The sequence below is a fragment of the Bombina bombina genome, chromosome 7, assembly GCF_027579735.1.
Source record: "Bombina bombina isolate aBomBom1 chromosome 7, aBomBom1.pri, whole genome shotgun sequence".
Classification (NCBI taxonomy): Eukaryota; Metazoa; Chordata; class Amphibia; order Anura; family Bombinatoridae; genus Bombina; species Bombina bombina.
In genome coordinates this window covers 388,494,895-388,514,799 of record NC_069505.1, presented here as the reverse complement: position 1 = coordinate 388,514,799, position 19,905 = coordinate 388,494,895, and the positions used below count along the sequence as shown (strand labels likewise).

General features: G+C 36.1%; 1 protein-coding gene across 2 annotated transcripts in view; it reads right to left on the bottom strand.

The window, feature by feature from the left end:
* Nucleotides 1–19,905, bottom strand: part of NPRL2 (NPR2 like, GATOR1 complex subunit) — a 52,853-nt gene that overhangs the window by 22,847 nt on the left and 10,101 nt on the right. For both annotated transcript variants that reach the window (XM_053721116.1, XM_053721115.1), the window contains 8 exons: nucleotides 18,024–18,115; nucleotides 17,055–17,223; nucleotides 15,395–15,503; nucleotides 15,185–15,321; nucleotides 14,788–14,885; nucleotides 11,581–11,617; nucleotides 2,082–2,175; nucleotides 1,855–1,972 (listed from right to left, as the gene is read on the bottom strand). In XM_053721116.1, the coding sequence (XP_053577091.1) occupies nucleotides 1,855–1,972; nucleotides 2,082–2,175; nucleotides 11,581–11,617; nucleotides 14,788–14,885; nucleotides 15,185–15,321; nucleotides 15,395–15,503; nucleotides 17,055–17,223; nucleotides 18,024–18,115 (854 nt within the window). The remainder of the gene's footprint in view (nucleotides 1–1,854; nucleotides 1,973–2,081; nucleotides 2,176–11,580; nucleotides 11,618–14,787; nucleotides 14,886–15,184; nucleotides 15,322–15,394; nucleotides 15,504–17,054; nucleotides 17,224–18,023; nucleotides 18,116–19,905) is intronic.

Here is a 19,905-nt window from a genome sequence, read left to right as displayed (position 1 = left end):
AGACAAAGGCCAAAGCTTAATAAATGAATTATTTATTATGCCAAAAAGTATTATGCACAATGCATTATTAATAAAAAGTTGTTACAAATAAAATTACACACAAACAGGTTAAAATAAAAAGAAGAAAATGGAAACCATATACTGTACTAGTCTTTGGAATCTGTTGCCATAGAGATGGCATGAAGCAATTGGGTCCTTACTCTGTTTTGTCACAGCCTCCCTTGTAAGAATGAGAACTTTACATGTTAAAACACAAAAACTTTATACAATTTTCAGGAGATCAGGTTGCTTGGCCAACCCTCTTTGCAGGGGCTGAGAAGCCCCTCATCCTTTTACGACCGACAATAGACTATAAGTCTTTGCCTGAAATTATAGAACACATAATTTCTGCTAGATGCATCCATTTTCATATAAGCAGAAAGGCAATCTCTTAGTTGCATCGTGATAATCAATTTGATACTAACAGGCCCATTTATCAAGCTCCGTACGGAGCTTGAAGAGCCGTGTTTCTGGCGAGTCTTCAGACTCGCCAGAAACACAACTTATGAAGCAGCGGTCTAAATACCGCTGCTCCATAACCCTGTCCGCCTGCTCTGAACAGGCGGACAGGAATCGCCGGACATCAACCCGATCGAATACGATCGGGTTGATTGATAGCTCCCTGCTGGCGGCCGATTGGCCGCGAGTCAGCAGGGGGCGGCGTTGCACCAGCAGCTCTTGTGAGCTGCTGGTGCAATGTTAAATGCAGAGAGCGTATTGCTCTCCGCATTTAGCGAGGTCTTGCGGACCTGATCCGCAGTGTCGGATCAGGTCCGCAAGCCCTTTGATAAATGGGCCTGCAAATATGACACCTTCATCTAATGACATAACATGTTTTAAACACATATCTAACTTATACCCATGTCCCTTTATTGACCTTATCAGCTTCTGTGAAGAGGCACTGTTCTGTGTCTCTAAAACCGACACTTTTACAGCCTGAATGCACCAATGCCTATATGATAACATTTATTCAAGTGGAACTCTGAAACAATTTATAATGGGGTCTGGTTTTACCACACAAAACAAACAAACACAGGACACAGTTCTTCTTGAAAAACAAATGTTTTTTAGCTCACAGGCTAAAGAGAATTAACCCCTTGGTAGCTAAATCACAAGTTATTCGTGACAGAGAGGCAAGACAAACTGGTTCTGTTTTCTCTAGTAAAAAGGCGCTTGAGAGGTGACATGATTACTTTAAATAAATATATTCAAGGCCCATATACAGAGATGGCAGAAGCTCTCTTTATTCCAAGGAAATTATTTGTGACAGAAGGTCACAATTTAAAGCTGGAGGAAACATTTTTTCACTGTAAGAACAATAAAATAGCGGAACTCATTAACTAAGGAGGAAGTAAATGCCAATACTTTAGATACATTTAAAAATGGTTTAGATACATTTCTGGCTAGAAACAGAATTCAGGGATATGATTACTTATGTTTAATGGGTCAACTTTTTAACGGGATTAAGCTCAATTAGAGATTTTATTGTTAATCAGGCAGGATCTGTAAAGGTTGAACTTGATGGACTTCTGTCTTCATTCAACCTTCTCTATGTTATGTTACTATGTATATTCTATCTGAATTAAAAAAAAAAAAATTTGGTGGTTCAATTTCCTTTAAGTATGATGGAGGCACTCCATGGAGAGAATGGAACAAGCACGATTTTCAGAGTTTCTTTTTTTACAGCAAAAGCATCCAAAATAAATAGTGTATATTGTTATAATTTGGGATTTAATTTGGAGTTAAATGTCCCTTTTTTATAAACTATGGCAATAAATTCCCATCATTATTTAGAAACGTATTAGATGGCCCAACCTCTCGTCCACTCTCTGCAGCTGCTGTGCATATCGTGCAATCAGATCTCGCACAGTAGTCCCAGGACTCAGGCCACAGTATAACTGGAAAATATCACGAAGGCTAGGGCGCTTGTGACCTGGTTAGAAAAAAGACTGGCACATAAACGTGGGCACATATATTAGCACACGATAGGGCATGCAATCTTACATACATCATGTTAAGGTGGGTTCAGAAAGAATAATTACCTGTCTTGCTGACGTAACACACGCATTCCTCTTGTAAAGCTTTGTCATGTATAAGCTCCTGAACCCGAGGAGTTGTACAATACACGTTGGAATACTACAAGGGTTGTAAAAAAAGGATCATTAAATACTAGAGCATTTAATAATTGTATGATTGCTGGTACAGATCTAGGTTTATATACCCCACAAAGGAGTTTAACACATAAAGTGCTATATTGTGGAGCACAAAATATCGCTTTCGATAAAAATATGCACTGGTATTACAAGTTAGGTGCAATGCGAACGTGACCTTGCATTCACATTGTATGGAAGCATTGCGCTCACGAGATAGCGTTTCCATAGGCTCTAATGGGAGCCTTGTTCTCATGCCGTGTCTGTGAAGGGGTAAGTCGAGCAGCAGATTTAAATATATATGTAAATATACACATATTAACACAAATATATGTATATAAGCATATACATATATATTAAATGAGAACACACAGTCCCTTAGACCACAATGTAAAGGCAAAGTGCCGTTTTTTCCAATAACCCCTCACACCCACCACTTTTAACCCCTAAAAACTGCTTTGTGCAGTTGGTTATTTGAATAAAAAAACTTTATATTGGGGCACTTTTTGAAAATGAACCAGATCCGATCACCAGAGATCTGATCTTAGCGCTAATGGTTGGTTATTTATCGTGTGCCCATAAACAAGCAAATTTCCCCATTTACTGCATGCAATAAATTGGCACTCAACTTGTAATCTTGCCCAAAGTTAGCTCCAGAGCTAAACATGGCCGGTGATTGGTGGCTGAGTACATATGGGCTGATTTGCTCAGCTGCTGTTTCAGAAGTGCATTATATCACCAGAGCTGACTTTAAAGGGACATGAAACTTAAAAATTATCTTTCATGATTCAGAAAGATAATACCGTTTAAAAAAACTTTTAAATTTAATTATTTTATCTAATTTTCTTCTTTCTCTGGTTATCCTTTGTTGAAACAAGGTTTGAGAAATAGAGAGGGCGCTAAAAGCTAAGTTTCCCACCACACTTAGTCAAATATTAACATAGACACAACAAATTTAGAGTTAATAACTTTACTTCACAAAAAATCTAAAGTGCAATATTATAACATTCAATATATCAGAATTGCTGAAAGGGATGTCTCCCTTAACAGTTAAAATAATTAATTAAAAATAATGTAGGAGCTGGAATACCACCTTAAAAACACTTGAAAAAAATGCTTGAAAATATTTAGTATATGTTGTGTTTTGATTCAGCAAATGTTGGTTACAATGTTAATATCAGTCTTAGGATTCAATCTGTCCCAATTATTGATGTGTTGTAACAAAGTTTCTTATGTTGGCTGATCAAGAAGTATTGCAATTTCACAAATCGTGTAAGCGTGGAAAGTGTGTAATTCTGATATTAATATGACCCCCTCAGAAGTGGTAAAACGATGGATATTGAACACCTTAATATCAGATCTTATTCTTACTCACACTTTCTTTTCCGAAGTGGCTTAATGACGATCTTTAGGCTCACAATATTGGAGGTTAACACAGGTAGGCAATATCTCCCAATGTTTTTGCACTCTTGCTAGTGTCGGCTGAACCCGGTCAGCATGATCGGACACTGCTCGTCACTCCAAATTCCTTGTGCGCCAGATGATTCAGAATTCAATGGGGAGAGATGATGTCCACAAACCTGCACTTAGCGTGGAACACGCGCGGGCGAAGATGTAAAAACTAGGTACCTAGATTTTAAAGATAAAGTCCTTAGCAGGATACAACACAAAGCCAATCTACGCGTTTCACCTGTTAGGTAGGGCTTTTTCAAGATACTGGTTGTTCCTGGGACAGGATTTAAATATTCACTGAAGTGTATTCATTGGTTGTAGCTCTTTCCAATTAAAGGTGGAAGTTGATCAGAATTGATTTTGCTTAAGGTGGTTTATTGTGTTCAATTCCATGGGGTCAGTCGCTTGTTCAAAAAAGGCAGACTCCACATAATATATAAATATTTTTGCTGGATAAAAATTATTTTGCACTCAACATAAAATATATATTAAAATTATATTTTGTTAAGGTGGTAAAACCAGAGGTGGTATTCCATAATAAAAATACAGTTTAAAATTATATATTCTATATAGAATAATTAGAAATTCATGAGTTTAATCGACTATTGCTTTAATCAGGATTATATGATAAATTGATTTTCCAAAACTTAGTTATACACTAAACTTATAGCCACTGGCTTCTATGTCAGGAAATAGGAAATAATTTAGATTTATTTCAACAGACTTACATAACTAGTAGTTACAATAAAAGACTTAATAATTCCATCTAAAAAAATAATAGACAATACTCAAATTATAAAATTTTCTAAAAAATTAATCTAAAATTACTGCTATCATATCAGTTCATCATATTAAATTTAAGAGTATTTCAATTTTATAAATTGTTTATTATATCTTAACTCCTAAAAAAGGGGATAGGTCTATCTCTGAATTAAGGCCTCGGGGGAAAAGGGTGTCAAATTTATAAATTAGTTCAGCTTCCTTTTTAAGGAGCTTACCCTCAAAATCACCCCCTCTCCAGTCTCCTCTGACTTTACATATTCCCCAAAATGTTAAATGTTTTAAATTATTTTTATGAATCTCTCTAAAATGCTTGTATAAGTGAGTGTCTAAGTTCCCTTTTTCGATATTGCAGAGATGTTCTCTGATCCTGTCACGTAATAGTCTAGTAGTCTCTCCAATATAAAATAAATCACATGAGCATTTTAAAAGATAATACCCTTACGTGAACATCTTATGGTGTCTTTGATTTTAAAGTCTACACTTGTCCCTGTAATGTGGATAGAACTAGTTTTGCTACTATACCTACAAGCCCTACATGAAAGACAGGGAAAGAAACCTTTTAGATTGTTCCCTCTGAGATCTTGATCTACCATAGTGATACTATCCTTCTTTAATTCACTGGGTGCAAGAATTTGTTTTAAATTTCTGGCTTTTCTAAAAATAATTTTTGGTTTGTATGCTAAAAGGTCTCCTATTAAGGGGTCTTTTTTAACTATATGCCAGTGTCTCATGATTATTTTACGTAATGTTTGATGATCATCATTATAATTTGTTATTAGTGCTACATCATACTCGTTTTTATTGTCTCTAGTGAGTGATGTGAATTTTTCTTTATACTGTAAGAGAGAACTTCTTTCAGTTGTTTTAGCTCTAGTCATAGCTCCTACTAGTTCTTGCTCACTGTAACCTCTTTCATAAAATCTCTGTTGGAGAATATTGACTTGAGTCTCAAAGTCTACATACCTTGAATAATTCTTTCTAATTCTAAGATACTGACCTGTGGGTATATTGCCTTTCCATCTCTCATGGTGGCAACTCTTTTTGTGTACATACCCATTACAGTCCACTTGTTTAAAGAACGTTCTGGTAGCTAGACTGCCCTCATCCACAAATATTTCTAAATCCAAAAAGGAGATGGAAGTATTGCTGTATTGGTAGGTAAATTGAAGACCTTTATCATTATTATTCATAGCTTGAAAGAACAGTTTGAGGTTTTCCTCTGAGCCCTTCCATATGATTAGTATATTGTCTATATACCTCTTGAAGAGCACGAGGTCCGCGCCAAACTCATGTGACCCAAGGAAGTGATCCTCCCAGTCACCCATGAATATGTTAGCATAACTTGGCGCGAACCTCGTGCCCATCGCGGTGCCCTCCAATTGAAGATAATATCTACCATTAAATTCAAAATAATTGTTTTCCAATATAAATTTTATTCCTTTTAGAATGAACTGTCTAAGATGTATATCCATATCTGATTCAAGAGTATTTTCGATGGCCCTTAGGCCCTGCTCATGATCAATGACCGTATAAAGAGATGTGACATCACTAGTGGCAAGGATAAAATTATCTTCCCATTTTATTTTTTCAACTAATTGTAATACCTGTGTGGAGTCTTTTAAATAAGTGTTTAAGTTTTTAACAAATTTCTGAAGAAAGATGTCCACATATCTGGAAAGGTTAGATGTTATAGAACCTATTCCAGATATGATGGGTCTCCCCGGGGGGTTTTCAAGATCCTTATGAATTTTTGGGAGGAAGTAAAAGATAGGGGTTCTCGGAAATTCAGGATACAGATAATTGAATTCGTTGTCATTAATGATACCCCCATCTTTCCCTTCCTCCAAAATAGGTTTTTCTTAATCTTATTGATAGGGTTTAGTTCTAATGTTTTATAAGTTTTGGGATCACTCAATATTCTGTTTGCTTCTGTGATGTAGTTGGTTTTATTCATTATTACAACCCCCCCACCCTTATCTGCTGGCTTTATGATTACATGTTTATCTTTTTGTAGTTTATCTATAATTTCTTTATTTTTTTTGATAAATTAAAATTGGGCCTCGATTTTTTGGGGTTAAATTCTTTTAAGTCTTGTAGGACCATCTTTTCGAAGGTTTCTATGTTAGATCCTTTAGCATATGAAGGGTAGAATTTAGATATGGGTCTAAGATTAGTATATGTTCTCTTTCCATCATTATCAGTTATAGTTTTGGGAAATTTTGATGGATTTATCCGTTTTTCTATGGGATTCCTCAAAAAGTAGCGTTTTAACGTTAACTTCCTGATGAATTGTTTTACATGGATATGGGTGTTAAATTTGTTAAGAGTAGTGGTTGGGGCAAAAGATAAACCTAGTGATAATATCCTTTTTTCATCATTATCCAATTCTTTGTTGCTCAAGTTGAAAATACCTGTATTCCCAGTAGTTATCTCACTCTCTTTGCCTCTCCTTCTATTCTTTCCTCCTCTTTGTCCTCTAGTTGTCTTTTCTTTAGATTTCGTGGGGTGTAGGTTCTCTCTCTTTTTTCTAGAGCTGCAAGGTTCTTTGAGGTGCCCTCCCTTAGAGGGCTGTTGCCTAAAAAAATCTCTCTCGTTATTGATCATCCCGATCTCACATTCATTATCTAACGCTGAGAATCTATTGTTCGTTTCTATATGCCAACTATCCATCCTAGATCTATTTCTCCTATTGTCATAATATTCATCATTTGAGTCGTGATGGAAATTTCTAGATTGTCTTGTATTTTGCCAATAATTATGATTATTATGATTTCTGTTATCATAATATTGAGACCTATACCCATTCCTATATATATCCCTATAATTTTGGGGCATTCTATTACCATGATAATTTTCAGAATTTTCTTGATATGTTCTATTATGATAATTGTGATTGCGACGATATTGTTAAAAGGGAACTTTATATCTATATGTCCCATAATTAGAACGATCTCTCCAGTTTATATTGGACTGATAATGCTCAGGGTATTGTGTATCATAGACATTCTCATGCTGACCACCTTGTATGTTTCAATTTCTATATATCTCAAAATTTCTCTCTTTTGGTGTATTAAGTGGTATATGACCTCTAGATTGTTGTCTATTGATATGTTTATGTTTATCCCAATCATCTGGTTGTGGTAATTCTTTATTTGCATTACCAATTTTATCTTTCAATTCTTTAGTTTGTTCCAATAAATCATTCCTATCCCTTTCTAATTTTTTCAATTTGTTATCTAATAGACCATGTTTGAGTTCTATCAATTTATTTACCAAAATATTCTGCCTTTCTTTAAAGTTGGGATGTTCCCTCTTATTTTCTAATTGGTTTTTCAAATCTGTAATTTTTATATTAATTTCTTCTAGAGTTTCATTACGTGATTTTTTTATAATTTCAATCAAATTTTGTGAAGTTTCTTTTAATACCAAATCCCATTCCTTTTGATGTATTTGGTTTAAAGTGAATGTGCAGGCTTTCTTAAATTTCAAGCCTCTAGGAATTAAATTTAAATTGGTGTATTTATCTAAAAAGACTAATTCCATTTTTTGTTTAATTTCTTTCACCATAAGTTTATCTAATTCATTAACTAGTTGGTGAAAGTCTAAAAAATTGCCTTGTGGACGTTCCTCTGTGATATGTGTATTACTTAATTCAGTTAATAAATTGTCCCTAAATGAAAAAAGTTCAGGTTCCATAATGAATAAAATAAGTGCTCAGTGATATTTACCTAATTAGTAAGAAGGTTAAAGTGTATAGGTGAAAAAAACTCAATAAAATATAAAAATAGATTTAATGACTATAAATGTGTGCAAAAAGCTGCCATACAAAGGGGAAAAGAGAACAAGGTAAATACGAAAATATAGAGCCAATTACTGAAGGAAAAACTAGGCCACTCTAAAACAGTCACCCCAGGACTGTCACAATTAGAACAAGGTTTGAGAAATAGAGAGGGCGCTAAAAGCTAAGTTTCCCATTGGGAGATATTGCCTACCTGTGTTAACCTCCAATATTGTGAGCCTAAAGATCGTCATTAAGCCACTTTGGAAAAGAAAGTGTGAGTAAGAATAAGATCTGATATTAAGGTGTTCAATATCCATCGTTTTACCACTTCTGAGGGGGTCATATTAATATCAGAATTACACACTTTCCGCGCTGACACGATTTGTGAAATTGCAATACTTCTTGATCAGCCAACATAAGAAACTTTGTTACAACACATCAATAATTGGGACAGATTGAATCCTAAGACTGATATTAACATTGTAACCAACATTTGCTGAATCAAAAACACAACGTATACTAAATATTTTCAAGCATTTTTTTCAAGTGTTTTTAAGGTGGTATTCCAGCTCCTACATTATTTTTAATTAATTATTTTAACTGTTAAGGGAGAAGTCCCTTTCAGCAATTCTGATATATTGAATGTTATAATATTGCACTTTAGATTTTTTGTGAAGTAAAGTTATTAACTCTAAATTTGTTGTGTCTATGTTAATATTTGACTAAGTGTGGTGGGAAACTTAGCTTTTAGCGCCCTCTCTATTTCTCAAACCTTGTTCTAATTGTGACAGTCCTGGGGTGACTGTTTTAGAGTGGCCTAGTTTTTCCTTCAGTAATTAGCGCTATATTTTCGTATTTACCTTATCCTTTGTTGAAAAGCATACCTAGGTAGACTCAGGAGCTGGTAGCTAGCTGCTGATTGGTGGCTGCACATATATGCCGCTTTTCATTGGCTTATCGATGTGTTCCGCTAGCTCCCAGTGGAAAATTGCTGCTCCTTCAAGAAAGGATACCAAGAAAATAAAGCAAAATTCCTAATAGAAGTAAATTGGGAACTCATTTACAAAATGTATGTTCTATCTGAATCATGAAAGAATAAGTTTGGGTTTCATGTCCCTTTAAGTTTTTATCGCCTTTAAAGAGGGGGAACAGATAATTACTTAAAGGGACATTAAACCCACATTTTTTCTTTCATGATTCAGATGGAGTATACCATTTTAAACAACTTTCTAATTTACTTCTATTATCTAATTTGCTTCATTAGCTTGATATCCTTTCATGAAAAGCATATCTAGATAGGCTCAGTAGCTTCTGATTGGTGGATGCACATAGATGCCTCATGTAATTGGTTTACCCATGTGCACTGTTATTTCTTTAACAAAACATATCTAAAGAATGAAGCAAATTAGATAATAGAAGTAAACTGGAATGTTGTTGAAAATTGTATTTTCTATCTGAATCATGAAAGAATTTTATTGGGTTTAATGTCCCTTTAACCCCTTGCAGATAAATAGCACAGATCTACGCCATGTGGTACAAAGCCCATCGTACCGCATAACAGATCTACTCCACAGCTTCAGGAAGATCCAGCAGTGTCGGTTGTCAAGTGACACCAGAGAGCTGCTGTTCCTAAACTACAGGCACCTGTCTTTATTCAGTGTTTCGGTACCATATGAAGGCAGATTGCCAGATTGTTACAGACTGTGACGCCATCTGTTTCACTGACTGTAATGATCTCTGTTGGTGCTGACGGGAGGTGTGGGAGGGAAGACGAGAGGCAAAAGGTCGGCCCATCATTAGAAGGGGGAGGGAGTGGCAGGGGCCCTGCACCAAAATAATATTTTGAAGGGAGAGGGAAGGATGGGGTACTGCACTACAGAAAAAGGTTAGAATTGGGAAATGGAGTCCCCGAAAATTGAATACTGGCAGAAAGCTGCCAGTACCAAACATGGCCACCATTTGAGGGGGGAGGTTTAGAGAACTGTTTGGGGGAGACCAGGGAGGGTTGAGGAGGGATGACTACACTGCAGAGAAAAAATAATAAAAAAAAACAATTATAAAAACAAACCCAAAACTGCATACTGTCAGACTGTCTGCCAGTACCTAATATAGTGGGGATGAGTGTTTGGGGAAAGAGAGCGCTTTGGGAGGGATCAGGGAGGAGTCAGGTAGAAGGGAAATACCTACATTACTATACTATTTCCCATACCAGCTAACGAATTAACCCATTCACTGCCAGGAATTTCAGAAGTGCAGTGCCCAGCTGCAATTAGCGGCCTTCTAATTATATTAAACCGTAAATACACGCTAGACATAATGATGTAATCAAATCAAAGGTTAGCCTTAGAATAATATGTAGATATATAAGTATAGTTTCTATAAAGTACACTAGATTCTATAAATCAATGTTTGAAGTAGTAATCTTTCCATCTCTGTCTTCTGCTGAGAACTATTAGGACAAGTTATATAAACCATGTGATAAGAGAAAGTTTGTGTTAACAAGGCTGTTTGGAAACCCTTTCCAATTTACTTCTGTTATCCAATTTGTTTTGTTCTTGTTATCTTGAAAAGGATACCCAAGTAGGCTTTGGGGCTGCAGATTAGTGGCTGTACATACATGGCTCATGTAATTGGCTCACCCAATGTATTCACTAGCTCCCAATAATGCATTGCTGCTTCTTCAACAAAGCATACCAAGAGAATAAAGCAAATTAGATAATAGATGTAAATGGAAAAGCTGTTTAAAATTGTATGGTCTATCTATTCTCTCTTTCTGAATCATGAAAGAAAATGTTTGGGTTTTATGTCCCTTTAAGTTCAAACATGGCAGCGCCCATTACCTTACAGAGGTTCAGTGGAATTTAGAAAACGACAACATTCAGAGTTAAATTACAGGAAAGGGAACAAAATAAATAATGAAAGTATATTGCAAAGCTATTTAAATACACAAACATTTTAAATTACAATCTTATACTGTTTATGTCCCTTTAAGTCTGAGAAAGAGAAGTTTGTCTGAAAGAAAAGTATGGAGGCAGCTGATGTGGTCATGTGATCGGTTGCTATGACAACTGATATAGATTACTACAAATAACTGATAAGTATAATTATATAGATTTAAGCCATGCACAGATGGCATCCTTGTTACTGTGCATGCGTGTGCTAACATATAATTAGAATATGTGATTGGATAGCTTGTGGGGAGAGTTCAATGTTTCATTGATGCTCAGCCTGTTTTCAAGGGCATTCCTACAGCACCAAATGAAGACTTTAAAGAGAAAGCTTAGTAAGACAATGAATGAGACAGGAGAAAGCCAACATGCAAGGCAGAATTATCTATCCATAAAAATAATAAAATAACAGGCAAAACAACTTTACCTGAAATATGGAGACCAAAGTTACCACTCCGTAATACCTAAACAGAACAAAAAACATCTCATAAAACTGTCCTAACATCGTTATAAAATGATTCCCCAACACATTAAAATATATTCGTATCTATAAGAGATTACGAAAATGTTACAACACATTATATGGAACCTGTAAAAAAAAAAAAAAATAATATATATATATATATATATATATATATATATATATATATATATCGGCAGCAGCATTTGTAAAAAGGTTTATGAGAGTGGTGTTTGAACGCACAGCACTGTTTTTCAGCAAAACATTTTTGCAATATATTTGAGTTTGCAAATTTGCTTCAGCAACATTTTTACAGAAAATTTGCCCCCCCCCCCGATACAGTTGTAAGCCTTGTGCATGCACATTTGTCTCATGCTTGTGCCAGGTGCACTATGTCAACGCCACTGGCCTACTGCTGTATGCTAAAGGATAGTAGAATTGAATATTTGACAAACACACAATAATAAGATAATACAATAGCACTTACTTTGAATTTGAAACAAGCAGTAGAATATTTCCTGGCAAATTTCAAAGTTAATCAAATTTTCCCTCCCCTGTATCATGTGACAGCCATCTACCAATCACAAACTGCATATACGTATACACTGTGTAGGATTGCACATGCTCAGTAGGAGCTGGAGACTCCAAAAGTGTGTATATAAAAAATATAAGTATATTTTGCAGTATCTATAATACAATTATTATTTTTACAATATTCCATTTTTAATACTTACATAATGCGCCTTAAGATAACTAATTCTTCATTTGCGCATATATATATATATATATATATATATATATATAGAATAATTTTAAAAAAAACTAATTATTATCATTTATTTGTATGGCGCCACAAAATTCCATAGTGCTGGGTACAGAGATAGGGGCATACAATAAAAAAGATTTGTGATATCATACTAATACATAACAGACTAAACAAAACTAGTACAAGAGGAAGAGGGCGCTGCTCCGAACAGCTTACAGTCTACAGGTTGAGGGCAGAGGGACATAAGGCTTGGAGTGTTTTGCCATGTGGATTGTAGTTGCAGTGAGTCAAGGCAGTTTAAGATTTATGTTGGGTAGGAGAGATGGCAAGCCTCTCTGAATAGCTATGTTTTCAAAAAGCCCCTGAAGTTACACAAGGTTGGAGACAGTCTGATGGAACAGGGGAAGAGACAATAGGAGTGGAGAGACGTAGGTCAGAGGTTGATCAAAGAGGGTGGGTTGGGGAATATTTGGAGATGAGAGAGAGCAAATTTCATTTAAGTTTTGTTGGAGATAAAAGCATGAGATTAAAATACTCCATTTCATAAAAGGAAGAGCCAAAGAATTATCGTATAGACCATTAGCCCATCCAGGCAAGTATTCTTCCCCCAGAAGAATTCTTTGAACATTGTTACCAATGCACAAGAGAACTCTGTGTAAGATATGCAAATTAGATATACAATATCTCATGATTTTTGCTTCCCAAGCAGGGATGCTTGCCTAGATTAGATAATGGCCTCTACAATAATGATATCGCTCTTACTGAGATGAGAGAGGAAATATAGTTGTGAATGAGCCTGCTGAGCTTATAGGTTAGGGTATTGTATAACTGTATTCTAAAGAGTATGGGAAGCCAGTGTAGGGAATGGCAGAGTGGGGCAACTGATGCAGATCAGCGACTTAGGTGGATGAGTCTAGCTGAAGCTTTCATGACAGATTGGAGAGTGGAGAGGTGATGTTTGGGAAGGTCATTAAGAAGTAGCTTGCAGTAGTCCGTGTTTGACAAATCAAGGAAATGAATTAGTAATTTTGTAGTTTCTTGAGTAAGGAAAGGTTGAGTAGGTGTGCACGACGACATGCGCTTGTAGATGTGGAGTAAATATGAGTCACAAAGACAGTGGACCTGGGGTGAGGTGTTGAGAATAGAGTCTCCAACTGCACTAGAGGATTTTTTGTTTTGTTTTTAGTTTTCTGTAGCTTTTCTCCATTTCAGTATGAGTTCAATGCAGATTACCACCTGTTTGGCCATTTTAGGCCAGATAAAACTGTTCACAAAAGTGCTCCATATACAAATGATCTTCTTTACGTTTAAACTATGGACATAACCCAGTTAAAGGGACACTGAACCCAAATATTTTCTTTTGTGATTCAGATAGAGCATGCAAATTTAAGCAACTTTCTAATTTACTCCCATTATCAAGAGAATAGAGTCTTCAACTGCACTAGAGGATTTTTTGTTTTGTTTTTAGTTTTCTGTAGCTTTTCTCCATTTCAGTATGAGTTCAATGCATATTACCACTTGTTTGGCCATTTTAGGCCAGATAAAAGCTGTTCACAAAAGTGCTCCATATACAAATGATCTTCTTTATGTTTAAACTATGGACATAACCCAGTTAAAGGGACATTGAACCCAATTTTTTTCTTTTGTGATTCAAATAGAGCATGCAAACCTAAGCAACTTTCTAATTTACTACTATTATCAATTTTGTTTCGTACTCTTGCTATCTTCTTTATTTGAAAAAGAAGGCATCCAAGCTTTTTTTTTTTTTTTTTTTTTTGGTTCAGGACTCTGGACAGCACTTTTTTTATTGGTGGATGAATTTATCAACCAATCAGCAAGGACAACCCAGGTTGTTCACCACAAATAGGCTGGCATCTAAACTTACATTCTTGCATATCAAATAAAGATACCAAGAGAATGAAGAAAATTTGATAATAGGAGTAAATTAGAAAGTTGCTTAAAATTTCATGATCTATCTGAATCACGAAAGAAAAAATTTGGGTTCAGTGTCCCTTTAAACCTTTAGTTTACAACTGCTGACTGTGGAAGACAAATTCTTAGTGCATAATTTGTTTACAATCTCCCTAACAGCTATAATTTTATTTTGGAGGATAAAAAAGCAAAATTAACATATTTTAAATTTGCATAGACAATCAGATTTTAATACATCTCCACAAAAGGATGGAGCATCCATATAATTTGTAAACCGAAAACCAAGCACTTGCTGGGCATTTTTATAACGTATCTTCTGTGAGTACTTTCCAAATTTTGGTTTCTGAATATTTTATTGAATCTCCTGGTAATATTGTTTGTGCGGAAAATATTCTATGTGTCCAAATTAAATCTACTTATCGCTGCTCCAAACAGACTATACCATTTATTATAAACCCACTGCCATGATCACTCACATCAGGTTTTGAATTGCAATTCGCACAAGGTTCAGCTCCACGTCAGCTTCTGCAGAAATCTTCTGTATGTGCCGAAATCCATCAATATACGGAAGGATCTGCCAGACAAAATAAGAGCATAAGACCAAGTGTCAAAGCAGCCTAAAGAAACCCAGAAAGGCATTGGCAGCAACTTAGTAGATGAGGTAAATGTCCCATGTAAATAATATGTAAAGTTCTTATTTTTGCTTCCACGTTGTAAAAATGTTACATTTACCAATGTTAAACCTAATTTGCCATCTACCAGCCCATTCTTACAGCTTTTTTATATCTCTTTGCAGAGCAGTTCTGTTGTGCTCTGACCAAACCCCCTTTCCCAATCTAGTATCATCTTCCAACAAATGATCAGAATCCTTACCTGCTGAGTTGTTAAATCCCACTGTGCATAACAGAAATCATCTTTGTCTTCTGTGAAAACTGGAACATCATATTCCTGAGCAGTAGGTGGAGAGGCCCGAAGCTCAATCACCTTAAGGTGCATAGTGTTACTTTCATCTGAAACAGGAGGGGCCACATTAAGGATAGAAAGGGAAGGAATCTGGGGGTGGATAAACAGTGTAATACCTACCTATAGGCAGAGAGCATTCGCCTGTAGAGTTCAACCCTTCTAACAATACACTCATGATTGGCACCAGTCTCTGTTTACTGTCCTCATTTGAAATAAAGCCAGATTCTAGCTATAAGCAGAATAAAAAGAGAGAAGGAAAAACATTGATACATGAATCTTGGGTAAAAGGACATTAAAGGGACTAGAATTGTTATTGTTTAAAAAGATAGATAATCCCTTTATTACCCATTCCCCAGTTTTGCATAACCAACACAGTTATATTAATATAGTTTTACCTTGGTGATTACCTTGTATCTAAGCCTCTTCTGACAGCCCCCTTATTTTAGAACTTTTGACAGACTTGCATTTTAGCCAATCAGTGCCCTCTCATAAGTTACTGCACAGGTGTGAGCACAATGTTAACTATATAGCACACATGAACTAACGTCCTCTAGCTGTGAAAAGTGTCAAATGCATTCAGATAAGAGGCGGCCTTCAAGGGCTTATAAATTACCATATAAGCCTACCTAGGTTTAGCTTTCAACTAAGAATACCAAGAACAAAGACAAAATGGTGATAAAAGTAAACTGGAAAGTTGTTTAAAATGACATGCCCTATCTGAATCATGAAAGTTTCATTTTGACTAGACTGTCCCTTTAAACAGCTGTGTACAACTGCAGTAGGATGGTTACCACTCACCACTCTATGGTTTTCTCTTCTGTACCTGCAGCTCTTTTTATAAAGTCATTCTTTTAATTAAACTTAATACAGAAATCAGTTGTTAAAGTTCAGCATTTTATACTGGGCGCTGCCATCTTGTATCACACTTGTTGCATCCCGTGATAGAAGCAGTGCACTTTTACAGATCTGTGACTCTACTGGGTTTGCACTTCAGTTTAGCTCACATAATAGAGAGCAGAAGTGTTACATAACAAATATAGCTCCAAGATGGCGACGCCCAGTGTTAGGATATAGAGCTTCACTAACTAATACTTGTAAAGGGCTAAAATAAGAGAATGACTTTGAAAACAGCTGAAGGCACAGGAGGAACAGCAGTTAAGTAATAACCCTGCTACCGTAGTTGTACTCAGCCGTTTAATGTCCCTTTAAGGGGACAATACAATAATAAAATGCCCGAAAGCATTACAGCATCTCCTTATTGCGCACATGCTTGTGTGTATCTATGTGCATAACCCTCACAAGGAGGTAATGACGTGGTTAATGTGTCTAAGCCAACTTACTCCCGAGCAAGGCAGAGACAATAGTTCAAGGGGTAAGAAAGTCACAATTAAACTTGCATGATTCAGATAGAGCTTGTCATTTTAAAAGACTTTTAAATTCACTACTATTTTCAAATGTGCTTTGTTCTCTTGGTATCCCTTGTTGAAAAAGAATACGCACATATACACTAGTGGGAAGCTAGCTGCTGATTGGTGCCTGCACTCATTTGTCTTTTGTGATTGGCTAACTAGATGTGTTCATCTAGCTGCCCTTAGGGCACTGCTGTCTCTTCAGCAAAGGATAACAAGAGAATGAAGCAAAATTGATAATAGAAGTAAATTGGAAAGTTCTTTAGAATTGTATGTTCTATCCAAATCACGAAAAAGAAAAAAAATTTAGTTTTCTGTCCCTTTAAGGAAATAAATTTGTCCTACATAGTCAATGGCATAAATCATGGCACCTCTAATGTGGTGAGGTATCCTGCGAGCTTCTTCACGATGGGCTCCAGGGCGCACGTCTTCGCTCTGGCATTGCACACAAAGCCAAGGTTAAACAGCAGAGCGTTCCTGCTGTACTTTTTGTGCTCAATACAGACAGGGCAGCCAATCAGCTTCTTATCCATGGCAGTGCTGCAGGCAACAGAATAAAACGAGTTACTATAAAGTCATTTGTATTATAGGCACCTAGAGGCGATATATCAGCAATTAATCACCGTATTGCAATAGATCTGACACTAAATAAATGTTTTAAACAGACATAAAAGTACAAAAGCAATAACAAATACTCTTTTTGTTTAATCCCTGTAACACTACTTAATAAAACTTACTTTAAATTCTAAAAACATCATGAATATGAGAGAGTTAAAGGGACAGATGCAAAATCGGCATGCTCTGATTCATTAAAGGGACATGAAACTCAAAAATATTATTTTGTGATTCAGACAGAGCATACAATTTATAAAAAAAGTTTTGAATTTACTTCTACTTTGAAATGTACTTCTTTCCCATGATATTCTGTGTTGAAAAGATACCTAGGTAGGTATCTAGAGCACTATATGGCAGGAAATAGTGCTGCCCTCTAGTGCTCTTGTTGTATATGGATAACATTCTTGAAAAACTGCTGCCATATAATCCTCCAGACATAGGCCGGCTCCTAAGCATACATCCCTGCTTTTTAACCAAAGATACCAAGTAAACAAAGAAAAAATTTGAATAGAAGTAAATGAGAAACATGTTTAATATTGCATGCGCTGGCTGAATAAAAAAAGAAACATTTGGGGTTTCAGATTCCTTTAAAGCTTTTAAACATACAATAAAAAGAATAATTCTTGCGGTATAGCAACTTGCGAGTGCGACGATGTTGGCATCTGATACTTTTACTTAGTAACAACTCTAGACTTATTTACGCCTTGAGATTGCCATATACTTACACTGTAATAAGCTTGTTCTGGAGCTCCGGCTTGGTAATTATATACACCTGCACCGTGTCAAACAGCTCCCGAGAGATGTATTCCTCGGGGACCTGACAATATACAGTACACAGACACATCGTATCAATACAATTCTTCTGCAAAGGGACTTATGTCAGATGTTCACAATTCTGAAAGAACATGCAATTTTATACAACTTACCAATTTACTTCTATTATCAAAACAACTTAATCCGCTTGTTATTCTTCGTTGAAGAGTAAAGCTATGTAGGTAGGCAGCTCAGGAGTGTGCACGTGCAGTGTTTGATAATTATTATTTTATTATTATACTTTATTTATGAAGCGTCAACATATTCCGCAGCGCCGTCCATGGGTACAATTTGCAACATTGCTTGAAGCAGTGTAATGCATTGTTGCAAACACTACTGCCATAGAGTAACAAGGGTAAGCTGTATAAAATTGCATGCTCTTGTCTAAATCATTGAGAACTTTATTGTCCCTTTAAAGGGACAATATTTATTGTCCCTTTAAAGGGACAATAATATAGATAGATAGATAGATAGATAGATAGTATATTAGCAATTTTGTACTGCATTGCAAAAGACCTATATGAAATGTTTTTCACTTTATTAATGAATGGCAAAACTACGTGAAAACGCTGATGGGTGTGTTTATAGTGCTAGCTGTAAATAAGTTTGTGCACCGCTCTAAGCAATCACTGTCTAGTCTGTAGCTGGTTTAGGCAGTTTGCAGCATTTGTTTTTGTTTTGCTTTTTTCACAAAAGTAAGATATTCTACAGCAAATGCAAGAAAAATAAATAAGTAAATAGCAAAGTTTTTTTTTTTACTGTGCATAAATCTTATAACACAATCTCAAATTATTTTAAGTCCCATTAAAATCCACAATTACCTATAAAACTTATCTTTCCCAAAAACCTTCCCCCACCAATCCATCAGAGATCCTATACAAAAGCATTGTAGGGAAGCACAATTTATTTTAGTTTTCAAACATATTCCAGTCCATTAGAAGAGATATCTCTTCCATTGTGTTTGCTACAGCTCCAACCACTGTTCTCTATCCTAAAGCATCCAGAGTGATTTGCACACAATATCTACAAATTAAATATATTATTTGATCTGTAAACTGCAGGGAACATCCCATACCTCTGGACATTTCTTTGAGGCTTTCTAGGACAGAATGGTGAGGGGTCTTGTGGGCAGTGGCTCACTAGTATTTGGTGGGCAGTGGCTCACTAGTATTTGGTGGGCAGTGGCTCACTAGTATTTGGTGGGTGGGGTCATATGCATGTTATAGATGAGTGGGGCTGTTTCATGGGCATGTTTGGGTTGGCTCAGAGTATGACAATCCTGCAAAATCCAAGATAGATGGGAGGTCTGATATTTCCCTTGTTCAGAGGAGAAAAGTGGAGAAATGCCTGGTATTTCGGGGCTGGACTGACCTTGTTAGGCTGAATCAGACTGATATACTTCAGGAAAGTTTTCCTCAGTGAAAAGCACAATTGGGCTAAAAGAAGCTACTCCCAGGTGGTAACCAGGCCATATAACAAGCCACTTAGCTGTTGTACGTTCCTGCCGGACTGCTTCTCTTTTTGTTTGTTTTTGTATTATGACCCTGGGAATGTCTCCCTAAGGGTGGTAGGGGAAACCAGACGTAGACTCCTTACCCATTGTGCTTAGCGCGATTGCCTGGGGCCGCCATTTCCCATCTATTTCTGCTTATACTGATATATAGATGCCAGTTCACCAAATGAGATATATTTTATTATTCTGGCCTGTAATGTGTAGTGCAGGAGACTCACATGCCACAATATGCAAACAAATGTATACATAAACCCAACGAAGAATCAGACATTCAATGGAAG